This window comes from Micropterus dolomieu, linkage group LG21 (assembly GCF_021292245.1).
Source record: "Micropterus dolomieu isolate WLL.071019.BEF.003 ecotype Adirondacks linkage group LG21, ASM2129224v1, whole genome shotgun sequence".
NCBI classification, from domain to species: Eukaryota; Metazoa; Chordata; class Actinopteri; order Centrarchiformes; family Centrarchidae; genus Micropterus; species Micropterus dolomieu.
In genome coordinates, this window is record NC_060170.1 from 17,311,708 (window position 1) to 17,335,861 (window position 24,154).

A 24,154-nucleotide genomic window follows, 5' to 3' on the forward strand; every position below is an offset into this window, starting at 1 on the left:
AACGGCTGGAAAAGTGAAGGTTGTTGGCGCCAGCTAACATCTCCCCTGTACAAGGCCTGCTCTCTGTCCCCCACACCAGACTCCGGACATTAGGGACAGAGCCTTCAGCGTCACAGCCTCCACCCTCTGGAACTCATCCCCACAGAGGTCCGAAATGCTCCCTGTCTGGACACTTTCACAAATCTACTAAAAACCCAGCTCTTTACCAAGGCATTCACTCCTGAATGACTTTTTGCTGTTCTGTCACGGTAACTATGTGTAAAGGGTCATTGGGTCCTTTGAAAGGCGCTAAAAATATTTATTTATTTATGTAACGTTAGCTAAATTAGAAACAAAGTAATATTATTTATCGGCTATATGTCAGGACTGACTAACCTACTAGTCAAGGGTTGAGAATATCTGGTACAAGCTTAGACTAAACTGGTGTACAGCTCTGTCCTGTACACATACTGTACAACCTGATTATTATTTTTCAGTTTTCAGAGGACTGATAACTGGTTGTTAAAGAACTGAGGGACCATGGAGCCGAGGTTAATAAAGTAAATTAGGGATGCAAACTAGTCCTTTTAAGCTAATTAGGATATGTTTCTTTTGGATTTTAATGCGCAAATTAAATGCTTAGTAATTATCCCGGGATCCTGTGTAGAAAGAAATTATAGATCGAGATGCATCGATAATTGTTTTAGAATCGAATCACAGCCCTCTGAATCCTAATCGAATCGTGAGGTGCCCAGAGATTCCCACCCCTACTGTCTATATATTGCAAAAGCCGTCTTAATACGATTGAAAGCAAAGCTGCTGTTTCACCTTTTTTTAGAGGAAAAAAAAGCTGTTAGAAGAGCTGTTGTTTTTCTTTCTGTCATTCATTGTGAATTAACATCATCATAAATCAACATAACTATTGAAAATTTTTCTTTTCCCACATAGATTTCCAATTTATTTATTCTTGCCCAATTTATCTGGCTTATTTGTTTCATCTGCCTGCCTCCCGGTTGCAGTTACAAATGCAGCTCAGTTTACCATATCAACAACGGAATAGGCAAGACCAATTAAATACCTTGCAACCTGTAAGTGCTCTTTAATGGACTGATGGATTATCAAAGAGCTGAAACGATCGGCCAATTAATCAATTATTCAATTGACAGAAAATGAATCTGCAGCTGATATGACAACTGATACATTTTTTAGTCACATTTCAAGCATCGTTCCAGCCTCTCAAATGTGAGGAGGATTGTCTGCTTTTCTTTGTCTTATGAGACACTAAACTAGTATACCTTTGTAAACTGTGAAGACCTTTTTAAATATAGACCAAAAGATTAATTGAGAAAATAATCAGCAGATTAATCAATGTAAGTAACTGTACAGCCCTAATTAGTAGAATTCTGTTATCCACCAAACTTCAAAAGAAAACAGTGGTGATCATTGTTCTATTTTCTAAACGTCTCTGTGGTTAAAGCCCAATAGATAACGCATTAAGTGAAAAAGAATCAATGGTGTGAATTAGTTAACCATCACAGTTTTGATCTCTTTTCCAGCTAAAAGTGTTATACATTTTCTCAATTATGTTTCATGTAGTTACCGGCTCTTTAACCACCAGCTTTTTCATTACAGGACGAGCCTTCTCTGATAAAGTCGACCGCTTGAAGCTGGCTGAAATAGTGAAACAGGCCATCGAAGAGAAGACGAATCTTCAAGAATCCCATTAGCAAACGCTGTCTTTCTATCTTCTTTTTATATTGTTTATTATGACCCTTTTTAACCCATATCTGTAAAGAGGCTTTTTTATGTAAAAATGATGCGCTACTTCTTTTTTTTTCTTCTTCATGAATTCACTTGCAAGACCTATTGTACAGCTGTAGATATATTTCAAAGAGGACTCATTGGTACTATAATTTTTTTTTAAGGATTCTTGCAAAAAAAAACATTGGAAAAAAAACCAAGTATATTTTCATTTTTTGCAACAAAAAAAAAGAAAACCGAAAAGAAGAGAAAAATCAGTTAAAGAAATTATTTTCTGGGAGGGATTTTTTTATTAGCTGTTTGTCCAAGTGTTTTATCCCAGTTATTTCCTTTTTATTCTATTTTCTTTTATCCATCCTAAGAATTTTATTTATTTAAAACAAAGAGCTCTGTTATTTTATTCCTTACTTGTAGCCTGGCGGTGGGCTGTAATGTCGAGAGAAGCTGTCTGCTATGCGACTTTGTTCTTCCACACACACGCTCTGAATCTCAGACTGTGTTTGAGTTATCTTAATCTTTGTTTTTGTGTAACTTTCCGCTGACCTTTTTTGCTGGATAGAGTTCAAGGCAGAGTGGAAATGGAGGTAAAAGAAAGTGTCATGAAATAGACAAATGCAGCTTAATTTTGTCACAACCCCTTATTTGAAGCTGTTAAGTGACGGTACTAAATACATCCAAGAAGACTAAGCAGAAACACTATGGCTGGGTTTCATTCTGACACATTTAGATCAGTCTGTTTTGACAAAAAAAGTCTTAATTTGTTAGCTTTTTGGAAGTTTTAAACTGTCTCACGGCCTTCTTTACTTAGACTGTGAGATGCTGCTGAAAGCTCCAGTTAAGACTTTATTGTCAAACTGTTTCCACGGTCAGGAATTAACTTTCATGATTAATTAATCCAGGTAGGTTCCGCAAACATATACACATGAAGAGATGATACTGTTTGTCAGCTTGTTGCTTCATCCGCAACTATGAAGCAATCGGAGCTGCTCTTCCATAAACTTGTATCTACTGGAATTCAGACCAGGGTCAGTTAATTAATGTTTAAGTCCTTTTTAGAGCAGGAGAGCTTGCTACTTGAGCCAACAGAAACATAAATTAAGTTGATGTCTTTATGGCAGAAAAGATCGATAGAAAGGTTTAAGCATCCATAAACAGGTCTGTTAGGATTTCAGTCTCATCCAACATGCTGTGCTACTAAATGTGCAATAGGGCAATCATTTAATAGTGTATTTATAGTGCATGCATGTACATGGTAGCGAGATTGTGTGTATCCATCTGTCAGTATTACTGTCTGACCTTCCCTACTTCATTTCAGTGGTCTGAATACCAGCAAATACTCCCTCCCTTCGCTCATCCTCTAGGTGTTTATTAATATCATATCATTGATTAGCCAAAGTGAACTTTTTTGCTCCAGTGCTCTTGTCATATCTGATATTATTTCTTCAAAGAGGGGTTGAAAAAAAGGGATTCATGTTTAGGTGTTGTAAGGAGGGCATTGTTGAGTCAACAGAACAGGGATTAGATGGCTGAGAGTGCAAGTTTTCATGTTCAGTGCCTGGTTATTTCTTCAATAACGTTGTTTATTTTAAAAATCCTCAAATGTTTGTTATGAAGTTCCCCTTTGACCTTTTTTTTTTTTTCTTCTTTGAACATATTTTCCTGTCAAGATTACTGCATTAACGATGTCTTTTTTTCTTTTTCTTTTTTACCTTATTGAAAATATATTCTGAGTAATTAGCAAACATTGGTGCAATATATTGTTGCTGTCCAGTGAAAAACGTGTATCTCCAATTTTGGTGATTTTGAGATAAACTGAGATTAAGGAAATTCTCCTACTTCTTAAAATAAATAAACCCTCTAAAAACTCACTGGATTATCTTTTTGCATTGTCACATATCTTAAAAAAGGCAGTTTTTTCCTCACGAATGGTTGACATTTTGGAGACACAGGACAGTGACGATATGTAAGCTGATCCTTTTTCACACCATTTGTAACTGACGGGAAGAAAAAGTTCAAGCCTTCCTTTTGTATGTCTTGTATTTTTATTTAGGTTTGGTTTAAAAACTAAATTCATCAATCATTACCATCATGATTCTGAGAGATTGTTTTGACGATGTCTTGATGATTTGTCATACATTCTCCCTTTTTAAAATCTCAATGATAACCATAGCTTGTATTTGAAAAGGCCTTATTATTATACGGCCAAAATTTATGCTTAAATGTGCCTTTTTGATGGGGCAGCATCTACATCCTTTACTGCTCAGTAAAAACAAGATGAAGGGAAACTCAGAATCATCTAGTAGTGAAGTGTATCTTTCATTGCACAATTTGCTGTGTTGGTTTAGCAACATTTTGTTGAAATTAATTAATATTTGGCTGAAAGTCTTAATATTAGATTACCTAATTGGGCTGTGTCTTGAGTTAAGCCCTTATTTCACCATAAACACAAAATAGTTTGGGTTTTAGGGAAATACACTTATTTTATTATTATTATAAAGACTGAAAATGGGGAAACAGCTAGCCCAGCTGTGTCCAATGGTCTTCCTAACAGCACATCTGAAGCTCATAAATAACACATTAGATCTTGCTTGTTTAAGGCTGTTAAAAAATTGAAATTTAAAATTAACAATTTGCATTTTATGGGTTTGTGCCATTTTCTTAAACCCCATGTAACATGTTAGTGAGTTTCAGAGGTGCTGTAGTGTTTATATTTAACAGACAGGAATGGGAGGAGTGTCAGTCTTCTCATCTCTGCCACAAAGCAAATTAAGCTTGTTTTCCAATACGTCGATTTCTTATGCTTAAATGTGCAATAGTCAATTTTTGTTTTTGTTTTGTTTTTATGTTGGATCATTCATTTTGGAGCCCACCACATCAAACGTACAGTATTGCAGAATCAGCCGAGCTTCTCACTGAAAGTGGAACGTACGTGTTTTGTTTTGCTTTGACCATGTTTGTGTGGATCTGTGAGAGTATGCAATTAATTTATGTGTGTGTGTGTGTGTCTGTCCAGTATACTGGACTTGTATTATCTGGAGGCCTATCAAAGAATCAAGAGCTGCATCCTTTGAATTTCTTCCCCACCCTGCAGCGTTTATATGCTCTACTGAGTGAGCATTATTGTTTGAGGATAGTGTAATTATTTATTATTGCACATATCTTGATATGGATACTCCTGAGTCCCGACAATAAAAACCCAATGGGAAACATACAGTCATGCTCGGATAGCATTTACCTGCTGTCTGCTGCTCAGTGTTAGGCTACTAAAAAAGTCCCAGAGGGCATTTGGGTTTGAAGATGCTACCTCCCTCACATCCTCTTACTGAGTAGTTACAGCTGCAGGATGCCATTCAGGCTGACATTCAGGCTTACCTTTGCTTAAGATATAACTATATATAACCAAGTAGCTTCCACTAGTCAATTTCTCTCATCTGCTCACTGAAGAGAAACTTCTTGTGTAATCCAAGCTCTCTGTACACGGAATTCTGGCTGTAGAGGAATAAACCATGTCCTTTTTTAAAACACCAGCTCATAAAAAAATCACCGGAAAGCAACAACTGGTTCAGTCAGCACTGATATTCTTGAATAACACCAGTTGCTTCCATTTTATGTGTACTCAAAGTACGGAGAGGCGCGATTATATATTTTGAGTTTTAAGAAGCGCTTGCTTCTTTGGGTCTGGCATCAAACAGATGTAAAGAGGAAGAATTAATTTCACCTGAAGTAGCTGTTCTTGTTTATGTGGATTAGTCAGGGAGAACCCCCCATTCTCGGCTTTACCAGTTTGTCTCGCTTTTCTCTGGTATGGCAGTTATGTAGCATGTACCTGAATCTCTCACGAAAGGCTGTTTCCATCTACACATCTATATTTTTTGCCCCTTCTGTCTTCTTTGGAGTGTCATCAACATGCTGACTTTGTAATAAAGGAATCCTTTGACTTTATTTTTTCCTTTTACAGTGTTGAGTATTTAATGCACATTCCTACTCAGATAAATAGACGCCCCACAATCGCATTTCCTTACATGTACAGGATAGGTTTGTTTGTACACATAGTAATGAGGGGCATTTGGCTTTCTGTGAGAAGTTTGGGTGATTAATTAAGTATGGCTTCTGTAATTTGGAGAAAATATAAATCCCAACACAGCATTAAATCTTTCACTTTACATAAAGTGTACAACTTTTACATTTTTCCCTCTATGCCATATTTATGCTATTTCATTGTCAGCTTTCACAAAATGTTGACTCAGTGTGGCATTAAGTTAATCTTTTATTGCAGGTTGGACACAGAGCAGAGATCTAGAACAAAAATCAAAATTCATACCTCAGAAGAGGAAAAACATTGACACACTTGCTATGTTACACATATTTAAGGCTTTTTTTTAAAGAATTTGTTGGAAAGCAGCAATAAAACCAAAACATTGTATCCAGGATGGAAATCAAACCATCAAAAGCTTGAAAGATGAAATTATAATTCAATGTCTGTTTCACACCAGGGAGACTTTTTCGTTACTCTGAACTGGTAGAAGGTCTTTAATGGCAGGGGAAATGTTAAAACACAAACCTACATGCAGTACAGAGTAACAGGTGAGTTTCATGACATGAAGGAAGGGGAGGACAGGCAGTTAGTGTCCCCCTATTTAACCCATGAATGCACATTATTTACACCCTTAATTTGAGCAGATAATGTCTCATTGGTTCCCTCAGCACATCCTATTTTAAGGAGAAATATTAACGTCAAATACACGTTACCTTGGCTCCATGGTGTACAGAAACAGATATAAATTGTGCCTAGTTGTGATATAGCTGCAAGAGACAATGTGTTTCCAATTCCTTTTGGGTGGTTTTAGTTGTTCAGTAATTAAAGTGGAGCATTAAAACTTAACCAGGCACACCCCAGATGAATATTTTAATCTGCACTGGCGCTGTAATGCCCATTGTAAATGGGTTGAACATAATCTATATGTTTGGAATGTGTTTCTTAGAGCGTTGGTCCATTTTCCACAACTATATATTCTGCCCCTCCACAGTGCGCAACCGATGCTCCAAGACAAATTCCCTACATGTGGAAATGCACTTGGCAAAGTGTTAAAAGCATTAATTCAATGCTTTGAAATTCACAAAAACGTGACACACAGGGCCCGAGAACCGAGGTTTTTGCACAAATAATAGAACTAAAATGGAATTACAGTTGCGGCAAATCCATTTTAGGTCTATAATAAAACTCTCTGACCCCCCCCTAAACCAACAGAAGACAGTGACAACAGGGCCGGCTCAGTCTGAGTCCTCGTCGTCCAAATACTCTTCAGCGTTGCTGTGTGTGCGGGTGATGTCTGAAAGAAGAGAAATGGACAGGAATATCTCACTGCTTATATTCATCTAGAAAAACCTCTGTACCTTACAATGTCAGTGGGCGAATATGCGTTCCACATTTTGCAATCTAAGTTCCTCTGCATGTTTAGTTTTACATAGTTGGCAATAAATACCCAGTATAACAGTCTCATTCATGATGTGAACGAAGCTTAACATTCTGGATATAAAAACCACATTGCAGCTAAGCAGCTGTGTGGCATAGTGCCGCAAGTTAATTAAAGGACTAGAAATAATAGAAAGACAGTCTATAGTAAGTGGTCCTTGAATTTAATTACCTCCCCGTGGTTTACCCCTCATACCCCTTTTTCAACAAGGACATCTTTGCCAACAACATCAGATATAATTACTACAATATCTCTACTTCATGCCGATGGATAAGACAGTTTATCACATAAATGTGCAGCTGTTTACAGTAAAACAAGCTGTGGCAATCAATAAGTGTTCATTGTAATAGCTTCATACGCTCTGGCTAATGATAGTATTTTTTTGGCTATCACAGGACAGTGATGTAATAATCTTTACTGAATGAAACTATAATTTCTCAGGCACAAAGTTAAACAAATGTAGTTGCTATTTGCATACGTTTCAATAATATTGTTTTTCTATGCAGCCTGTTGGTCACGATTTCTGTTGTGGCTTCCTGTTTGGTTCCTGGTTAAAGCTTCTAAAAATAAGCAGCACAACATGCAGTACTCAAACTGGTTACTGTTCATCCCTTGAACAGTTTAGAGACCTTTGTTGCAGGCTCTGGTGCTCATCTGATGGTAGATTGTCTGAACTTGTTACTGGACATCCCCTTCTACGGACACTCAAGCCCAGTTGAGAGCTCAGTAAAAAGCATATTATTCTGTTCCCTAGTCCTGGTGCATGTGTGAGTGCGGCGAGGCTGACGCATAGTGGCAGCTCTACTTACTGCTTCCCTGCTTCCTTTTGAGAAGTGAAGCACACTGGGCGTTGGTGGCCATATCCAGAGCCAGCTTATTCTCATTGTTCCTGATGTCTGTCCTCGGATCTGAAAGAAATAAACCGGTACTCACAATAAAATAAAAAAAAAAAGCAAGAAACTGCATACAGAAAGATACAATGTGCATTCAGTTGGTTGGTCACTGTTTTCTCATTTTGGAACCACATGTTCTCATATTTGAGTTTGATAAAAAATCTTTCTGGAGCTTTCCCTGCTCTGTTTCCATATCTATCCAAATACAGAAGCTGACCTGCTGGGCAATAACTTTTCATAAAACCTAATAAGAGCTGTCTCTAGATACTCACTGTTGTTCAGCAACATTTCCACAATGTCAGAATAACCCTTCCAGGCAGCAGCGTGCAGAGCGGTGTCCCCGAGTTTATTCTGAAACACAAAACATTGTCATAGCATTTACTTTGACATCTTAAAGTACTGTTCGTTGCAAGTAAAAAAGCTGGGGTGGGGGGGGTGACCATACCCCAAGTTGTGACCCAAACTAATATATATATATATATATATATATATATATATATATATATATATATATATATATATATAAAACTGGTCATCCTTTAAGATTGGAAAAGCAGATCTGATTCTAGTCCCTGTAACTTCAGCTGAAAAGGATACACCAGTTTATATTGTCATTTCAACTCTCTGGGCTTATATCACTTCCTGAAATGGATGAATGTGAGTCCAGACTGCAGTTTGTTGTCTTGTGTGTTCATGTGCCAACATTGGCCTCCTTACACACATGAAACTGTGTGTTCCTCCACGCTTTCCTATTACAAGCTATAAATGCTTTAACAGGATTCAAGATGGCAGAAATACAGATGGGTGACAAATTAAATAAACTCCAGAACATCTTCAACGCGTCTTGGCATAGATTTGCTGAAACTCTACTGGAGGGATAAGCACCATTTTTCCTAAAACACATTCCTTTATTTGGTGTTTTGATGATGGTGGTGGAGACGTCTGTCATCAAACCATTGTGTGCCCTGCGTGGAGGCATCTGCATCTCTTATGCTTCTCCACTGATTTACTTTTTAAGTGTTATGAATGGATCAAGCATTTCTCATCCTACAGTGCGTGTAGGAGGTATTTTTCACTAGTAAAAATAAAAACAGTAACATGATGTAGATATCTAACTCCACAGGAGGAAATCTCCTTTTGTTTATTTTTCTCCGCAGTTCAGACTGTAGATCACTTGGTAGGGAGTTTATATTAAATCCAACAGGACGAGTGTCTGTCATCATAAGGCCTCGATCACAAGTCTTGTCGTTTTTGACACTTCACATTCTTGGCAAATCTTGCAATATGACATGGGCAGGGAAATCAGCTACCGCCACCTTTAACCCGTTTATAAACTTTCTTGTCTGAGTTTTTAATGCGTTTTCTCACCTGCTGGTTGAGCTCCACATTGGGCTGGCTTAGCAACAGCTCCACTACATCTGATACAGACAAACAAAACAAAACTTTGAGGTACGAATTGAGTGAAGATTGCGCATATCACACAACAGTCACGGAGGAACAATGTAGGAACGCAGAAGTACTAAGCAGTTACACAGGCGTCATAAATGTTGGATAGAGTGTAGATCATCTAATGTAGACAGTGATGTAACAGTGTTTTGGGAAATAGTATGCTAATGCTACAATAGATATTAGACATAAGGTCCCTAAGAGTTGTTTATTACTTTCTCTCTGTCATTTCTCTGAGGAAAATATAATGGGAAGAGACAGATTTTTTGGTTAAAATACTGTTCGTAGCAATTTAAAAAAGCTATTCCAAGGAACTGCGGGAAGGTGGTGCCACCGACAAAGAATATAACACTCACACAGGAACAATGTAGCAACACAGAAGAACTGGAACACTTTCATTGACCAAGTTCCTGTTTTTGTGTACTTGGGTTCTCATGTAAAACAAATCAGCCTGTGTGTCACAATTTTAAGATTTATGAAACTCAGTCACTGTCTCAACAGAGTACTGTAGACAATCTTTCAACCCAAAATGTTGATGCATCCAAAAATCACTGTTGCCAGTCTGAATTTTTTTGGCATTTGTGTGACCTAAATCCATGCAATGTCCATATCAAACGTAAATCTTAAAGTGTTTTTATACGCCACAACTGTTGTTACCTTTATGTCCGCCGTGGCATCCCCAGTAGAGGGCAGTGTTTCCAGCCTTGTCCAGCCCGTTGATTCCAACCTTGTTCTCCACACATTCCCTCAGCCAGCTCAGATTGCCTGTTTAAATACACAAATATGTGCATATACACACACAGAAAGCACACACACAGTTAAATGGAGAAGGTTACTAATGATGCACATGGCGTAACAGCTCCTCAGCAAAAACAGAAAAAAATGGATGTCACAGTTGCTTTTATTGTCTCCAGAAAGACAGCATTATTGCTGCGAGAATTGAGGGCATTGCTGCATAAAAAAAACAGACATGCTACAAAAAAAAGGAAATATATAAAATAGATAGATAGTTGCCGCACCTCGTTTGGCTGCTTCGTGCATTGGATTGTCAATAGACTCTGCCTGCTCAGCCACTAAAACAAGACAAGAGCATTAGCGCATCACTGATGAGGGACAATTACGAGAGAGAAAGGTCTGTATTAAGTGACTTTTTTTTGGTCACCACATGCATGTAATGAAATTCAAAGTTGTATACTCACCATAGTTACTTGGAATTAGTCCTGTCCTTCCTCTGCATGTCCCCTTCCACCAATTAGTGTCACTCTGGGGATAACAGTAATGCATTTTTTTTTTTTTTTTTTTTTTTTAAATCACAGACGCAAATGTGTAAAGACAAACAAAAAGCTACAGAGAAATGTACGCCAAAACAACTAAACACAAGAACTGTGTCTTTCCACAGACCATCACTCTGATGAACAGTCAAATAAGTCTTATAGTGTCAATAACCCTTAAACCCCCACTAACCTATAAATTATATATTCACTTTAAAAATACACACCGTGCTTTAACATATACAGCGTGCAGGATTTATAGATGGATGATATGTACATCTGTATCCATGCATATACTGTAAATAACTACCTACTTCATGTATATAAATTAATTTATTGCTTTATTGATTCAATATTAATTATTTTGCACTATTTGTATTTTACATTGTATGCTGTTGGTCACTGTTGCTTTTTTAATATGTATATTTATACTATACACCAAAATATAAAAAACATCAATTGATAATTAAAATGTGCTGCAGACTCACAGCAGAGAGAGAGAGAGAGAGAGAGCACACAGTCATGTGGGCGAGAGAAGGCGCAAACTCATGAGGGAACGTTTGAATATGTGTTGACGTAATATAAACACTTTCTTTGATCAGGAAGCCTAATGCTCGTCTACAGTTCTGTGGTTCATCAGTGAAGTGTATGAACTACACCGCAGACTGGACTCTCAGTTAACAGTGACAGACAGACGCTCGACTCCTCTATGAGACGTCTGTTTCCTGCAATGAACTCTCTAAGGGGTTTACTTACTGTGTCAGAGATGTACAAGACGTCTCCTTCTTCAAAGTACAGCTCGTCTGGCTGAAAAATAAAACGGTAAGACTTTGTTACGTCAGGCTGATCAATCACAGTGCCTCAGGAATTTTCATGCCTTCACAGTATTCTGACCTCAAGACTTGAGTTTTGTGGTACATATCACCCCCTTGGTTTAAACTATAATTGTTGATTTAGGACATAAAAGACAATTTATTTGCATTTCGGTGGATTTATCTGAAATTACTGGTTGATTGGTTAGATCATTAACTCCATTCACTGGTTAGTTTTTGTCATATTTGTTTCATTTGCTAATTAAATATCTTTAGGTTTTGGATTGTTGATCGGACAAAACAAGTGATCTGGAGACGTTACCTTGTGCTCTGAGAAATTGTGATGGACGTTTTTCAGTAATTTTTTAATTTCATAAACAACAACAATGGCAGCACCCAAGGAAGCGCATATTGTAAATAGTAAACCATCAACTAAAAGGCAACGTAAAGTATATTTACCCGTATTAATTAAAATTGTACATACATTATAGTAAAACCTGTTCTGCATGTAAATATATGTAAAAATATTAGTTATGTAATGTATCAAGTTATTCAGTAGCTTGTTACAGTAAATAATCTCTGAATCATTTCTGCATAAAAGTTATTCTGGAAAATGTTTATAATGCCAAAAAGTTAAAAAAACATATACAGCTTTTACTAACTTTTGCATATTACCTCGCGATGTAGGTAGACGGGAACGCGATTAACAGAAAAATCTATATTTATGCCCCCCTTTTTTATTAAAATGGCTATCTTTTACGTGAACACCAAGGGCACTGTTGAGAGTTCAATTGTGTTTACACAAGGAACATCAGCTCATCGTGCACCTGGAATGCTTTGAGGTCGGAGGATTGAAATTTCAACTGGAAAATTCTGACCTCCTTCTTTAACTGAAACGCAGCATTATACATTTTAAATGACTCGAATAGTCTGCATGTCCAGTTCTGCCTTTTAATAACTTTCATTTAGCCATATTTGAATTTGGGTCCAGTGCTACGGGAAGGCACCACCACATTTTGTGACCCTGCAGATACAGCAGTCGTCTTGTGGCTTGAATTCTGTATAGCAATTCAAATTGAAATGCTCGCAATATGAGAGTCTACAATTGTTTATGTCAAATTAATATTCATCAAATGAATTGATACTGAAAATATATAATAAAAAAAAAAAAAAAAAAAAAAAAGAGTCAAGTGGTCTTCAACAATCATTAAACATTGGAAAAACCAAGCATCTTAAACAAAAAGCTCATACCGTTCTGGGGTCAAAGTTGAACAATGCTCTGAACACCTTGACTTGGCCTTGTAGAGAAAAAAAACAGATCGCATGTTAGATTCAATATAGACTAGGTGAGCAAGTTCACCCTGCATACATAAGAGCGCTAAACACAACACGATGTACTTGAGAACGTGCATAGAGACAGCGAGGTGAAACCACACATGTAGCCACTTCACATCCCTGCAGAGGAACCAGCGTTGCTTCACCAGGTGAGTGCAGAATGTAGCTTTAATATGAGTAATTACTCTCACTCATTAAATCAGGGGATTGTACCATCATCCATTACCTCACCAAAGAGCTGACTGCTTGTAGCTCTGCCGGAGCAATGCAACCAGTTTCAAATAAAGAAAATCAAACTGCCACGAGATAGGACACATAGCTCCTGATGTCTGCTCTCCAGTTCCTGCGTTCACCAAAACAACACTGCTACAGCAGTTTAACATAACAGTGGTCCTTGAGTGTGCAGCCCTGAGGCAGCTGACCCTGGGGGGGGGGGTGTATGCTCTACTGCTGGAATGCAACGAGAGTGGTTGTGGCCTTAGCAGACAGTTGAATTACTTCATGAATGCCAAAAGAGACATCATTTTACCTCTACCAGCTATTCTTTCCTTGGGCTAAACAATGCCTGAAGCTTTGTACAGCATGTTGTGCTGTACATTTACTACAGACACACAAAGTTTATTAAAACACCAATGAGCTGGTTACACTGATAGCCAAAAGAACTTTTTTTTGTTAAATGATTTAGCTTGAGTGCAAATGTTAAGTAAATCTTCTGATTTTGATCAGATTTGTCGATAAACATCAATCAGTGCTTCACTCTGCTGATTTCCAAAGATTTGTCCTGCTGTACACGCCCTTATTGGATATGTGAATTATATGCTTAGAAACATAAACGTTTGTTTTATTTATTTTTTTATTTAGGTATTTTAATCCAATTTTCTAAAGTCAGACTAGGGATGAAGGCTGCACATTAGCTTAAGCTAGACGCTATACTTGCACACACGCACACATTATAGGCTAATATAAGCTTTTTATTATTATATTATTATGTACTATATTTTTTTATTTCCTTCCTGTGTTCTTACTGTGTGATTTAAATGGTGCTTGTGTCATTGGTCTTATCTCTTAAGATTATTATCATTACTACATCTGTTGCATTACTTCTTCCAATGTAAAAAGGGTTATCTGTATTTTCCCTGTTAAACAACCAACATGTATAAAAATGAATGGCCCTCACTGAATTTGAACAAGGTGTAATGAAGATTCACGAAGAGCTTCTTTAAAGACCTACGCTGATATATAGTGTTAATATGTTAAATGCAGTTGATTCTGGACACATAAAGCTGGGGGAGCGTGTTTTCTAGCTAAGAGGCTTAAATGTTGGGCGGTTTGTAACTCCCCTCTGCCGGTCTAGCTAACACACTGCCTCAGTGTCTCTGAGCTGCGGCACAAGCTCAGCTCTGTTCAACACAGCAAGCGTGTCTACTCTGCAGGCTCGGTCATGTCGCTTAAAACACACAAAAGCCTGTGCCGACTAGTCCATGTTCTCTCAGCATTTTCAAAACCTCAGGCGCATATGAGTTATTATTCTAACTAAAATAAAAGAGAGAAGTAAGACTGAACCTCACTGTGTCAGTCTATTTCATTTGCTTGTGGGTTTTTGATTATTTCCAGTTGTGTTATTTTATTGCAAAAGCAACTACCACAGCTCTCTCAAATATTTGCCTGATGTGGGTGGCTCCTCAATTCCCCATTCCAGTTTGAAGCCTAAACTAAAAACCTTAGCCTCCTAAAATATGACACCAAATGTCATTAGTCCAGAAACTATAATGTCTCAAATCACAGAAGACACACAGCTCTTCAGTGCTGCCCTCTAAATTCCTGGTTAATACAAAAACTGTGAAGTCTGTTCCTCTTGTAAAGTAGCAAGAAGTAAGTACAGTGCTCAGGGTGTGTGTGGCCATGTCAAAAAAAAAAAAAGTTATCACGTCATCAAGCAAATAAAATCTTTGTAGAGAAATTCTGATTGGTCCTCAAAATGTCCATCAGAGGGGCTGTTACAGAGCAGCAGTCCTGATCTCACCTGACATCACAACCAGGTGAGGCGTCATGGAGCTGACATATGAATAACCATGAAGAGCATGAATGATACCATAAGGACGCGTCCACTGCTCTGAGTTCTGTGCTCTATTTTCACAGGGGACAGAGCGACACACAGACGTCTGCTGAAATGCGCCTGTGTTCAAGCATGTTTCTTTTTTATGGACATATTTAGATTATTTTCTCTCTGACTTCACGTCAACAGCTTTTACGTGTGACAACCTCTGATGCACAAAAACACACTCAGCTGCCACTTTATTGTTAGGTACAGACTAAGACTGACGCGGCCTAACAACATCCCTGCAATAAATCCTCCCTTCATAAAAAAAAGGTTATAATGTTCAGCTTTTGTTGAAACTGTGTTGATTCATCTTTATGGTCATTTTGGAGGCTGTTGCGTTATACTGAAAAGGTGTTTCTAATATTTTGTCCATCTCATTAAGTGTATATCAGTGAGGATAGAATAGATTTTAATCTATCGCTGCAGCACTGTTGTGGTGCATTAGGTTTACCAAATAGTTATGTATCGCTCCCAAGGACTCACAACACTAGAAAGCTACATTAATATTTCTATTTTATTAAATTACACACTACATTTTGAGCCCTAAATTAAACAGTGCACCTCGTGTAGTAAAATTTTAATTTAAAGAAACAATAATAGTTTAATAAACAATTATAGTTTTGGACCTCATTCAAGAAAAATGTGTATGTGCCCATCTCATTTAGTGTATACCAGTGAGGGTACAATCTTCATGAAAATTATAATCGGTGCAATACGGTTTAAAAAGGTGTCCAAATAAATTGTAACTAGATTTGTAACTTTAATATTATATTTAGAAAAGTAAAACATTTCAAGCCCAAATTAGAGAAAATGTTGCAACCTTCTCTCATGTAGTAAAAGTGAAATTAATAAATAAAACAATAATTGTCTAAGAAACAATTATAGATTTGTACCCAGACAAGAAAGATGTGTGTGTGATTTACACCGAGTACGTAAAAAACTGGCACCTGAGTGTATGTTTGACCACATGTAGGTGGCTCACTGTTCACAAGTTTTTTTGTTGCTTCCCACATGTGAACATTTTCTTTTACACCTGCCATTACTTGACACCTGTTGCACAGACACAATCTGCAGGCACAGTACAATTTTCACATAGTAAATGTGATTTATTCACATTTGAAAAACCGCAACATGCGCCAAAACTACATGTGCAATGACTTTTTTTTGAGTAACAGACACATTTCTTTATGAGATGGAGTCCCCAGAATAGCAACCCAGACCGAGCTTGCAGGAAGTAAGCTGATGTCATTGAGCATCACCTTTTAACCCACGACCTAAAGCCACTGGATGACAGCACTCTCCTGCATGAGCGATGGAAATGGGGAAGTGGCAGAGGCCTGCTGCAGAGAGCTGGTTCCTCCTGTCAATCAGCAGTGAAGGCAATTCTACCAACTCCACTGTGGTTCTGGCCCAGTCAGTAATCATCGATATTGTTAATAACCGGACTTGATAGTCTTTCTTTCCACTGGGAGATAAACTTCTCACAGACAAACGACAGAAATGGGCCGATTTCCCTGACTAACTCTCAAGTGTTCACCCGCCCACTGCAGGGTGTGTTGTACTCGCAGGAGACACAGCTGAAAGTTTTGGCTGAATTTAAAATAACAAATCTTCACAGCGTTTGTCTTACCTGGCTTGGCCGGCTTGGGAGGAGGCTTCGACATCTGCGAGGCTCAGAGATCAAATTAAACGAAACACACTGTGTGTTGTTTCAGTCAAAAACGTCGCTGGCCTGCTGTGGGGTACTTTGCTACCGCCAATGAGGAAGTGCAGTAGTACTACAGGGGACGCGGAAAAGTTCGGCTGCGCATGCGCAAATATTACATTACGTTTTAATGAGTTGGATAGATTTTTTGTGTTTTCATAATCTTTCTATACGTAAACCCTGCATGCTGAATTTTATTTGCTTTATCTTATTATTCATCAAGATAAATTCATTTATATTTATTTCTTATAAACATTTTAATTTACATAGCCTAACCTGAGGACGAGGATGCCTCAGTCACATTACTCAACTTCCTATAGGCCTACAGGCATCTAGAAGGTCCTGGCTCACATGTCATACTTTTATTTTTGGGTTTTTCGTCTGCACTTTATACTATCTAGCCAGGAAATTGCTTACTTATTTTAATCTCGATGTTAATTTTGTGGGCTGGATTGTGGGATTTTTTAACGTGTAGGTCTCGGGGACGGGGGGTATAAATCTGTCAGAACAGCACTCCCCCTCCCCTGGCTCTCCCCAGGGCTGTGTCCTGTCCACTCTGCTGAGGACAGGCACACCCTGACATTTGCTGATGATACAGTTATCATCAGCCTGCTTATTAAGACTGAATCTGTTTGATGAATGGTGTAAGGAGGCCTTCCTCCAATTAAATGCTACAAAGACCAAGGATATGATAATTGATTTTAGAAGGAAATCACCCAAACCACCATCTCAGACCTTCATTAAAGGAATTGGCATTGAAATTGTAGAACAGCATAGATATCTAGGAACAATCATTGACAGTGACCTAAAATTTGATGCTAAATTTGAATTTGTAAGAAGGATCAGCAACGTTTGTATTTCCTCAGGAATTTAATGTTTTTGATGTTGACAAGATAATTATCCCCTTGATGCCTGAATTTATTTACAATAAAAAATAAATTAGGTGTGATGCAAATTAGCGACAACAGGCGTAAACGAGAAACCAGAAGGTTCCCAGGTACGTATTGAATTTGTGCAAACAGGCATTGGGGTAATACATACGCTATCTCAGCTGCAGTCCGAAAGGAAGAGGATTGATGCTAATTTGCGACAATCGGCATTAAGGGGATATGTGTTTGTTTTACTGAATCTGTTCTTACTTTGTCTATGATTGCATGGTATGGTAACCTGAACATAGGGACAAAAACCATCTAAACAACACTGTGAATTTGGCTGATAAGGTTATAGGTGTCTCACAGACTCCCCCTGACTGCTATCTTAGACCAGCAGGTTATCTGCAAGTTAAAGTGTTTTAATGATGTTTTTTATGCAAACTCTGTCCAGTGTATTTTATTTTACTTTAACTGTAGCCTAATTAATTTTACATAATTTTAATGTTTCTTATTATTTTACTTTACTATTTTTTTTTCTTTTTATTACTATTATAATTGTATATGCAACTTACTTTGCATAACTTTTTAAAATGTTTTGACGTATTTTTGTATGTAAACCTGAACTTTCTGCACAACGTTTTTTTATTTTATTTATGTTTATTATTTTATTTGAACTTATTATTATTATTATTATTATTTTACTTACTTACACTATGTTAAATTTACTGAATATTATAGTCTTGTCTTTTTTTCCCCCCACAATGTGGTGACGTAGAGGCTCCATCAGCGAATCATGAGCGCCCAATTGCGGAAAAGCGACAGAAGAGCAGAGTTGTGTGTTTAGCGAGCAACATCTGTGGACGAGTTAACTCTGAATATGAGCTTTTAATTTACTTGTTTACTGTTACGCGTTTTATATGTCAGTAGCTTTTCAGTGAGCAGCCACTACAAGCTGAAATGAAGACACTAGTTGTAGGAGTTGGCGGGTAAGTAAACACTGTAAACCTAATGTGTTGACCTCCCTGCAGAACATGCCTGTTAATGTTCTGCTTGGGGGTTGTTGCTTCCAGATAGCCTGCTGGACCTCATATAACATTTTGCACACCACCAGGGTTATAAAGAGCAAACACGGGTTTGTATAATTACTTTTCATTTAGAATTTATTAAACCAAGTCAAGTAGGTGGGAAATGCAGGGAGAGAAGAAAACACCAGTCACAGAAATGCATTAGCCTAATAATACAAAATTACATGCTAATATAGGCTAACATACATGCAGTGGGAGCAGCAGGGAGCCATCAGGTTACAACAGCATGTGACATCCATGTGGCAGCAAAGACTGATAAGAGTTGGTTACTCTGCAGGAAAAAAAAAACATGTGTCTGTAACAGCTCAGAGTCAGAGAGAGAAATGAAACAGTTTTTTGACATTACTTCAGTGTATAGACAAGCTGGTAATTGTTTGGAAATAATACATTTGGATTGTGTGCTATGTTCACTGTCCTTTTCAACTGGAATGTATATGTTAGTCTAATATATATATATATGCATATATGCGTGGATCATCCAGACCTTTAACCTGCCCACTCAACCAAGTTGTGTAACAGAGTGGTTCTCAAACTTTTTAATGTCAAGGACCACTAAACTGACGCAACTCAGACCACGGACCCCCACGTGATAAGATTTTTGCTTTTAGCTGTTTTATTACATGAAGTGTATCAAACCCATCACCAAAATAGGCATGATACATTCTGTCATTGTTTACTTATGGATTGAATTAAAGTAAAAAAAAAAAATAATATTTTTTTATTATTAGCTGTTAGATACGAAAAAACTGATACAGCTGTGATAAGCTAATGTCAGTTGATCTCTCTATCAGACTCGGGCACTGACACCTTGGTGTGCACTCCTACACCACTGCAGCAGTGTGAGAAGTTAAACCACCAGATGTCAGCAAAAGCAAAGTGATAAGTTGCTCTTTAAAAGTCTTTAAAAGGTTATCATTGACTTGAGGCACATTATCTCCATCAAGGAAGCTGTAGATTTCAGTTTGTCTACTATTTAGAAGCAGGCGAGTAAAAAAGCAGCTATGTCAATTGTATTTGTGCATTTTTAAAATCTATAATTAAAACAGTTGTTCTAAAGTGTTATGTTTTTCTTTCAGGATGACCAATGGAGGAAAATCGACTCTTTCTAGGAGTCTACACGAGCAGATACCCAACAGCTGCATCATTGCACAGGACTCATATTTTAAGGTAGACTATGAGGCCTTCGTTAAACAATTTCACTGCGTTTACACTTCAAGAGTTATGTGAGAGCTCGACTGATCACACCGGATGATCTTTTCTTCAGGATGATTCTACGGTACCAGTGGACACCAATGGGTTTAAGCAATATGACGGTAAGCACGCTTCAATTACTCAAAGTCACCAAGGTTCACACAGAATTTAGACTCATTAGATCACATGGAAACTTCTTTGTTTAAATTGATTAGTTATGAGTTTGTCTTGAATCGCTCTAGGTCCAGTTACAGAAAACAAATCCTCCCTAAAACAGCTATTGGCAATATACTATGAATGTCTACTCTACTGTGTTATATTTTTCTATTTTCTAACTAGCCAAACGAAGACAATTTGATCACACCATGTCACATCTTTGGTGCAGCTGTAATCCATTTTTCTCAAAATGGAGGATAGATTTATGGGAGGATTGATGCAGGGGTGTAGCTACCATAAAGGACACTGAGGTCCTGTCCCTTAGTATTGTGAGGTATTTAGCAGTCTGGAGAGGTTGTATAAATGTGTATTTAATTTCAAATGGACCAGGAAACAAGAAAGAGTTCAGTATAATATTCCTTCACCAGATCTATTCCTGGCGATTTTGAGAGGTCTTTGAAACAGTGTTCATAAATAAATAAATAATAAATAAATAATGGAAATAAATAAAAAATGTATGGAAAATATACAAATTTAGGTCACATCTTGTGCATTTTGTCCAATTGACAGTCTAAAAAATATTCAAATAAAAATGAAAGAGAAAGGCATAAAATAATTCAGTGTTTAATCCATTATCAATCTTGTACATAGACTTTTCTGACTGGGGATCCTTCTCATTCTCCTTGCGTCCTGTTTAAGTGCTTGATGCTCTCCACATGGACACAATGATGAGCGATGTTGACAAGTGGCGACGGGATCCCGCCTCGTTCCTGAAGCAGCAAGGCCTGAACCCAGTGCGCACAACACCGTCTGTCGATAAGGAGGTGTTTGTCCTGATAGTGGAGGGCTTCCTCATTTTCAACTACAGGTACACGAGGAAGGCTTTAGTGAAGTCACTGTGAAAATCAGCAATATTAAGGTCCACATAGTTTAGGTTCAAATGTAGCATTTCTTTCAAGGAGGTTTATCTGTAAATCAGCAACAACAAAAACTAAAGCTGAACATGCCTCTATTTCCCCCATAATAAAAGTTACACCCCTGAAATAAAGCATTACTGACAGAATGATACAAGCACTAGCCAACAATGATGGACAAAGTCATTAAAATATGTAATTATGATCTTTTTAAAGATTTTGAAAAGTAACCATTAAGTTGTGGCTGTTCTGTTCTATTCCCCAGGATTTATTTAATGACAGCTTAATGACATGAACAGTTAAAAAGATCTTAATAATGGTGATATGATGTTATATCTTTCCAGGCCTCTGAATGAGCTCTTTGACAAAAGATACTTCATGGAAATACCTTACGATGTCTGCAAGAGGAGACGAAGGTGTCAGATTTTATAATCTATTTAATGGCGTTGTTGGTATCCTGTCTGTTCTGTTTTTCCTTTTTTAATGGATTATGTTTTTTTTTTTTTTTTTTGGTTTGATAAAACTGCAGTAAACAAGGAGCAAGAGAAAACATCTTCTTCTTCAGTGTTTTAAATTCTGCTGCTGTCTTTGACAGTTCAAGAGTGTACACGCCCCCTGACCCTCCTGGCTACTTTGATGGATACGTGTGGCCAATGTACCTGAAAAACCGCCAGAAAATGATGAACATGGTGTCTGGAATTAGTGAGTGTCAAACCAAAGATGCCGTGTATACAGTATGTGACAGTGACAGGGAAAGAAATGTGATTTATTGGAGCAGTATGGTGTTGGTGTGGTTGAGACCTCTAACATCATGATAAATAATGAAATTATTATCACTTCTGCAGTTTTACTTGATATCTATATATATATATATATATATAAAATCTTTTTGTTGTTTTTGTTTTCCAGAATTTCTGGATGGACTGAAGCCAAAGGAAGAGCTACTGGCTGCTGTGTGTACAGATGTTTCTCAGGAAATAGAAAGTCTCAGGGGTATGTTGCAGGGATTTGTGTCTCTGCCAAATAATCTTGAAAGAGGCAACAAAATGTCTTTCTAAAGATTTGCTACATTCCATGTTTTCCAAGATATTTCTGGAGCTGTCTCACAACCGGACAATAGAGTACATCCACAGCACACTCATAAATCAAGTGTTTTTTAGTGTGCCTGCTGACATTTTAATTGTTTTGTGAGCATACTATATTTAAAGTCTGCTAGAATTATTATGTAGTATTGGACTGGGACACAGTGTCCCTGTAGGTTGAAGAGATAGTAATGGTTTAGTTTTAGGAAAGACATGGTAGGTTGCTTACTCCTACCTTTGAGACAGTCAAGATGTTGAAACCTTGAGTAGTTTTAGGAATACATACAACAATATTAGTAATACATCAACAACAAATTACATGAAAGTCATTAAACGATTTCCTTTGTTTTCTTTCAGTCAGTTGTGAATGTTTTAAATTCAGAAGTATAATTATGAATGTGAATTATGAATGCGACTTATGTCAGACAGACCGTCTTCAAGACCTTTCAGTTTACTTAAAATACTGTATTTGAAAGAAAGAAATTACTAATTTAATTTTGTGTATTTTAATTGCAGAGAAAGACTGAAATGTTCAGAGTTTTATTTGTATACCTTTTAAAGATGGAGACTTCCCCCCCGGATATCAGGAAAGACTTTGGACCTTTTGGACTAATGTGTGACTGAAAGGACCAAACCAAGTGTTTCTTTGGTCTTGTGTGAATATGCTAATGTCTATACAGTATCTACAGTGGTAACTATTGCTGACATACACTCTGGAAAAACATATGAAGTTTTAGTGACTTATGACATGCTGTCGACTGACTGTTTTCGTCTCTAACAGCTTTGTTTTTTTTATACACCCTCCACATATTTTATGTCTAGAGGGTTTTGATCCGAAAGTCTGATTCTATTTTATTTAACCATATATGTACATATACATATATAATTAACTTGTGATTTCACTCCATATAACCACATACATAAAGTGTGCATTGTTGCTAAAAATCATTTCGTTAGATTTTCTCTCTCATATTTTGCATATTACAAATATTACAATGATCATTACATACTGTGGTTTGGTGAGCATCAATTTTTGTCAAAGACTTGAATTGTGTCCATTAAAGCAGCTGCTTGTCTACAACACACAGTTGACAGATGTCTGCCTATCTGTACCATTGGTGGCAATTTGTCTCCGCCTGGTGAGTCTGATACACTGGAGACAGATTACTCTATGACCTACCTGAATGCAATCTCCATTCAACTCTGCTTATCAGTAAATGATAAGGAAAGACACATCAAATTTTATGTCCAATCTGGGTGCAGGAGGTTTTTTACTACCAGTTAAGTAGAAGAGCAAAGTTTTGTTGAGCTTGTGGTGTTCGCACTGGTGCTCCACCTGCACCCCCACAAGGCCACAAGCACACCGCTAAAGTTCTGATTCAAGCCATTCCACTGATGCATCTTGCTTTAACTTGAAAATAATTTGGCGTTTTACTGCCAAATATGCTTGAATCCACAACATCAGCCGGTGTTTGTGACTTCCTGTATAGAAAATTTTCCAGAATTATAAATTTCATACACTCAAGTTGATCGTTTCCAAAATGTCATATTTTTTTCGGGCTAGTTGGTTAATTTATGTTTGACTTATTTGCTGCAAACATTATCTTGAATTAAGCCAGCAGTGCACAAAAAATATAATTTCACTGTTGGGACAAGTGCTCGGAGGGTTTTTAGCCCTGTCGGTATCCACTGTCTTCTTACCCTTTTCACTGTTTCTTTCTTTCTTGATAAAACCAAACAACACCCAATCTAATGTACTAAGATGTAACTACTAACCATCTTGCTCAGTTGTTATAAAACATTTGTCTCCTGTTACCCAATCTATGTGGAAACCTTGCCTATTACAGTAACAGCTGAAAGTATTGCAACAGTAAGATGAAAGGATATGCACATGATGCTATCCAAAAATAAAAATGATTTAGTCCAAAATGTCTACACAGCATTACTGGAGAAACATCTATTCAGATTAGGCTCAAGACTTTCCTCTTTGATAAAGTTTATAATTAGGGCTGGCTCAGCTGAGCCCTGAACTGTCCCTTAGTTATGCTGCTGTAGGCATAGACTGGCGGGAGATATA

General features: G+C 37.4%; 3 protein-coding genes across 8 annotated transcripts in view; 2 read left to right on the forward strand and 1 right to left on the reverse strand.

Annotated features, from left to right (window-relative positions):
* Positions 1–5,682, forward strand: part of mapkapk5 (MAPK activated protein kinase 5) — a 19,022-nt gene extending 13,340 nt beyond the window's left edge. The window contains exon 14 of the mRNA XM_046034770.1: positions 1,612–5,682. Coding sequence (XP_045890726.1) covers positions 1,612–1,706 — 95 coding nt within the window. The 3' untranslated portion in view covers positions 1,707–5,682. The remainder of the gene's footprint in view (positions 1–1,611) is intronic.
* Positions 5,683–5,989: 307 nt separating this feature from the next.
* Positions 5,990–16,860, reverse strand: ostf1 (osteoclast stimulating factor 1). Its single transcript, XM_046035832.1, has 10 exons — positions 16,703–16,860; positions 12,888–12,934; positions 11,581–11,631; positions 10,753–10,816; positions 10,573–10,626; positions 10,211–10,318; positions 9,476–9,525; positions 8,380–8,458; positions 8,024–8,122; positions 5,990–7,070 (listed from the first exon to the last, which is right to left on the reverse strand). Exons 1-10 carry the CDS (start codon positions 16,734–16,736, stop codon positions 7,012–7,014), a joined length of 645 nt encoding a protein of 214 aa, XP_045891788.1. The 5' UTR covers positions 16,737–16,860; the 3' UTR covers positions 5,990–7,011.
* A 1,594-nt stretch (positions 16,861–18,454) lies between these two features.
* Positions 18,455–23,160, forward strand: nmrk1 (nicotinamide riboside kinase 1). Of its 6 annotated transcripts, none has more exons than XM_046036087.1 (8): positions 18,455–18,635; positions 19,811–19,901; positions 19,999–20,047; positions 20,781–20,949; positions 21,340–21,411; positions 21,525–21,697; positions 21,905–21,988; positions 22,594–23,160. In XM_046036087.1, exons 1-8 carry the CDS (start codon positions 18,607–18,609, stop codon positions 22,602–22,604), a joined length of 678 nt encoding a protein of 225 aa, XP_045892043.1. In that variant the 5' UTR covers positions 18,455–18,606; the 3' UTR covers positions 22,605–23,160. The 6 variants fall into 6 exon arrangements, with proteins under 6 accessions (XP_045892043.1, XP_045892041.1, XP_045892040.1 ...); XM_046036085.1 differs by having other exon boundaries at positions 22,639–23,160; XM_046036086.1 differs by lacking the exon at positions 22,594–23,160 and adding an exon at positions 19,526–19,717 and having other exon boundaries at positions 18,467–18,635; positions 21,905–22,587.
* The last annotated feature ends 994 nt before the right edge of the window (positions 23,161–24,154 follow it).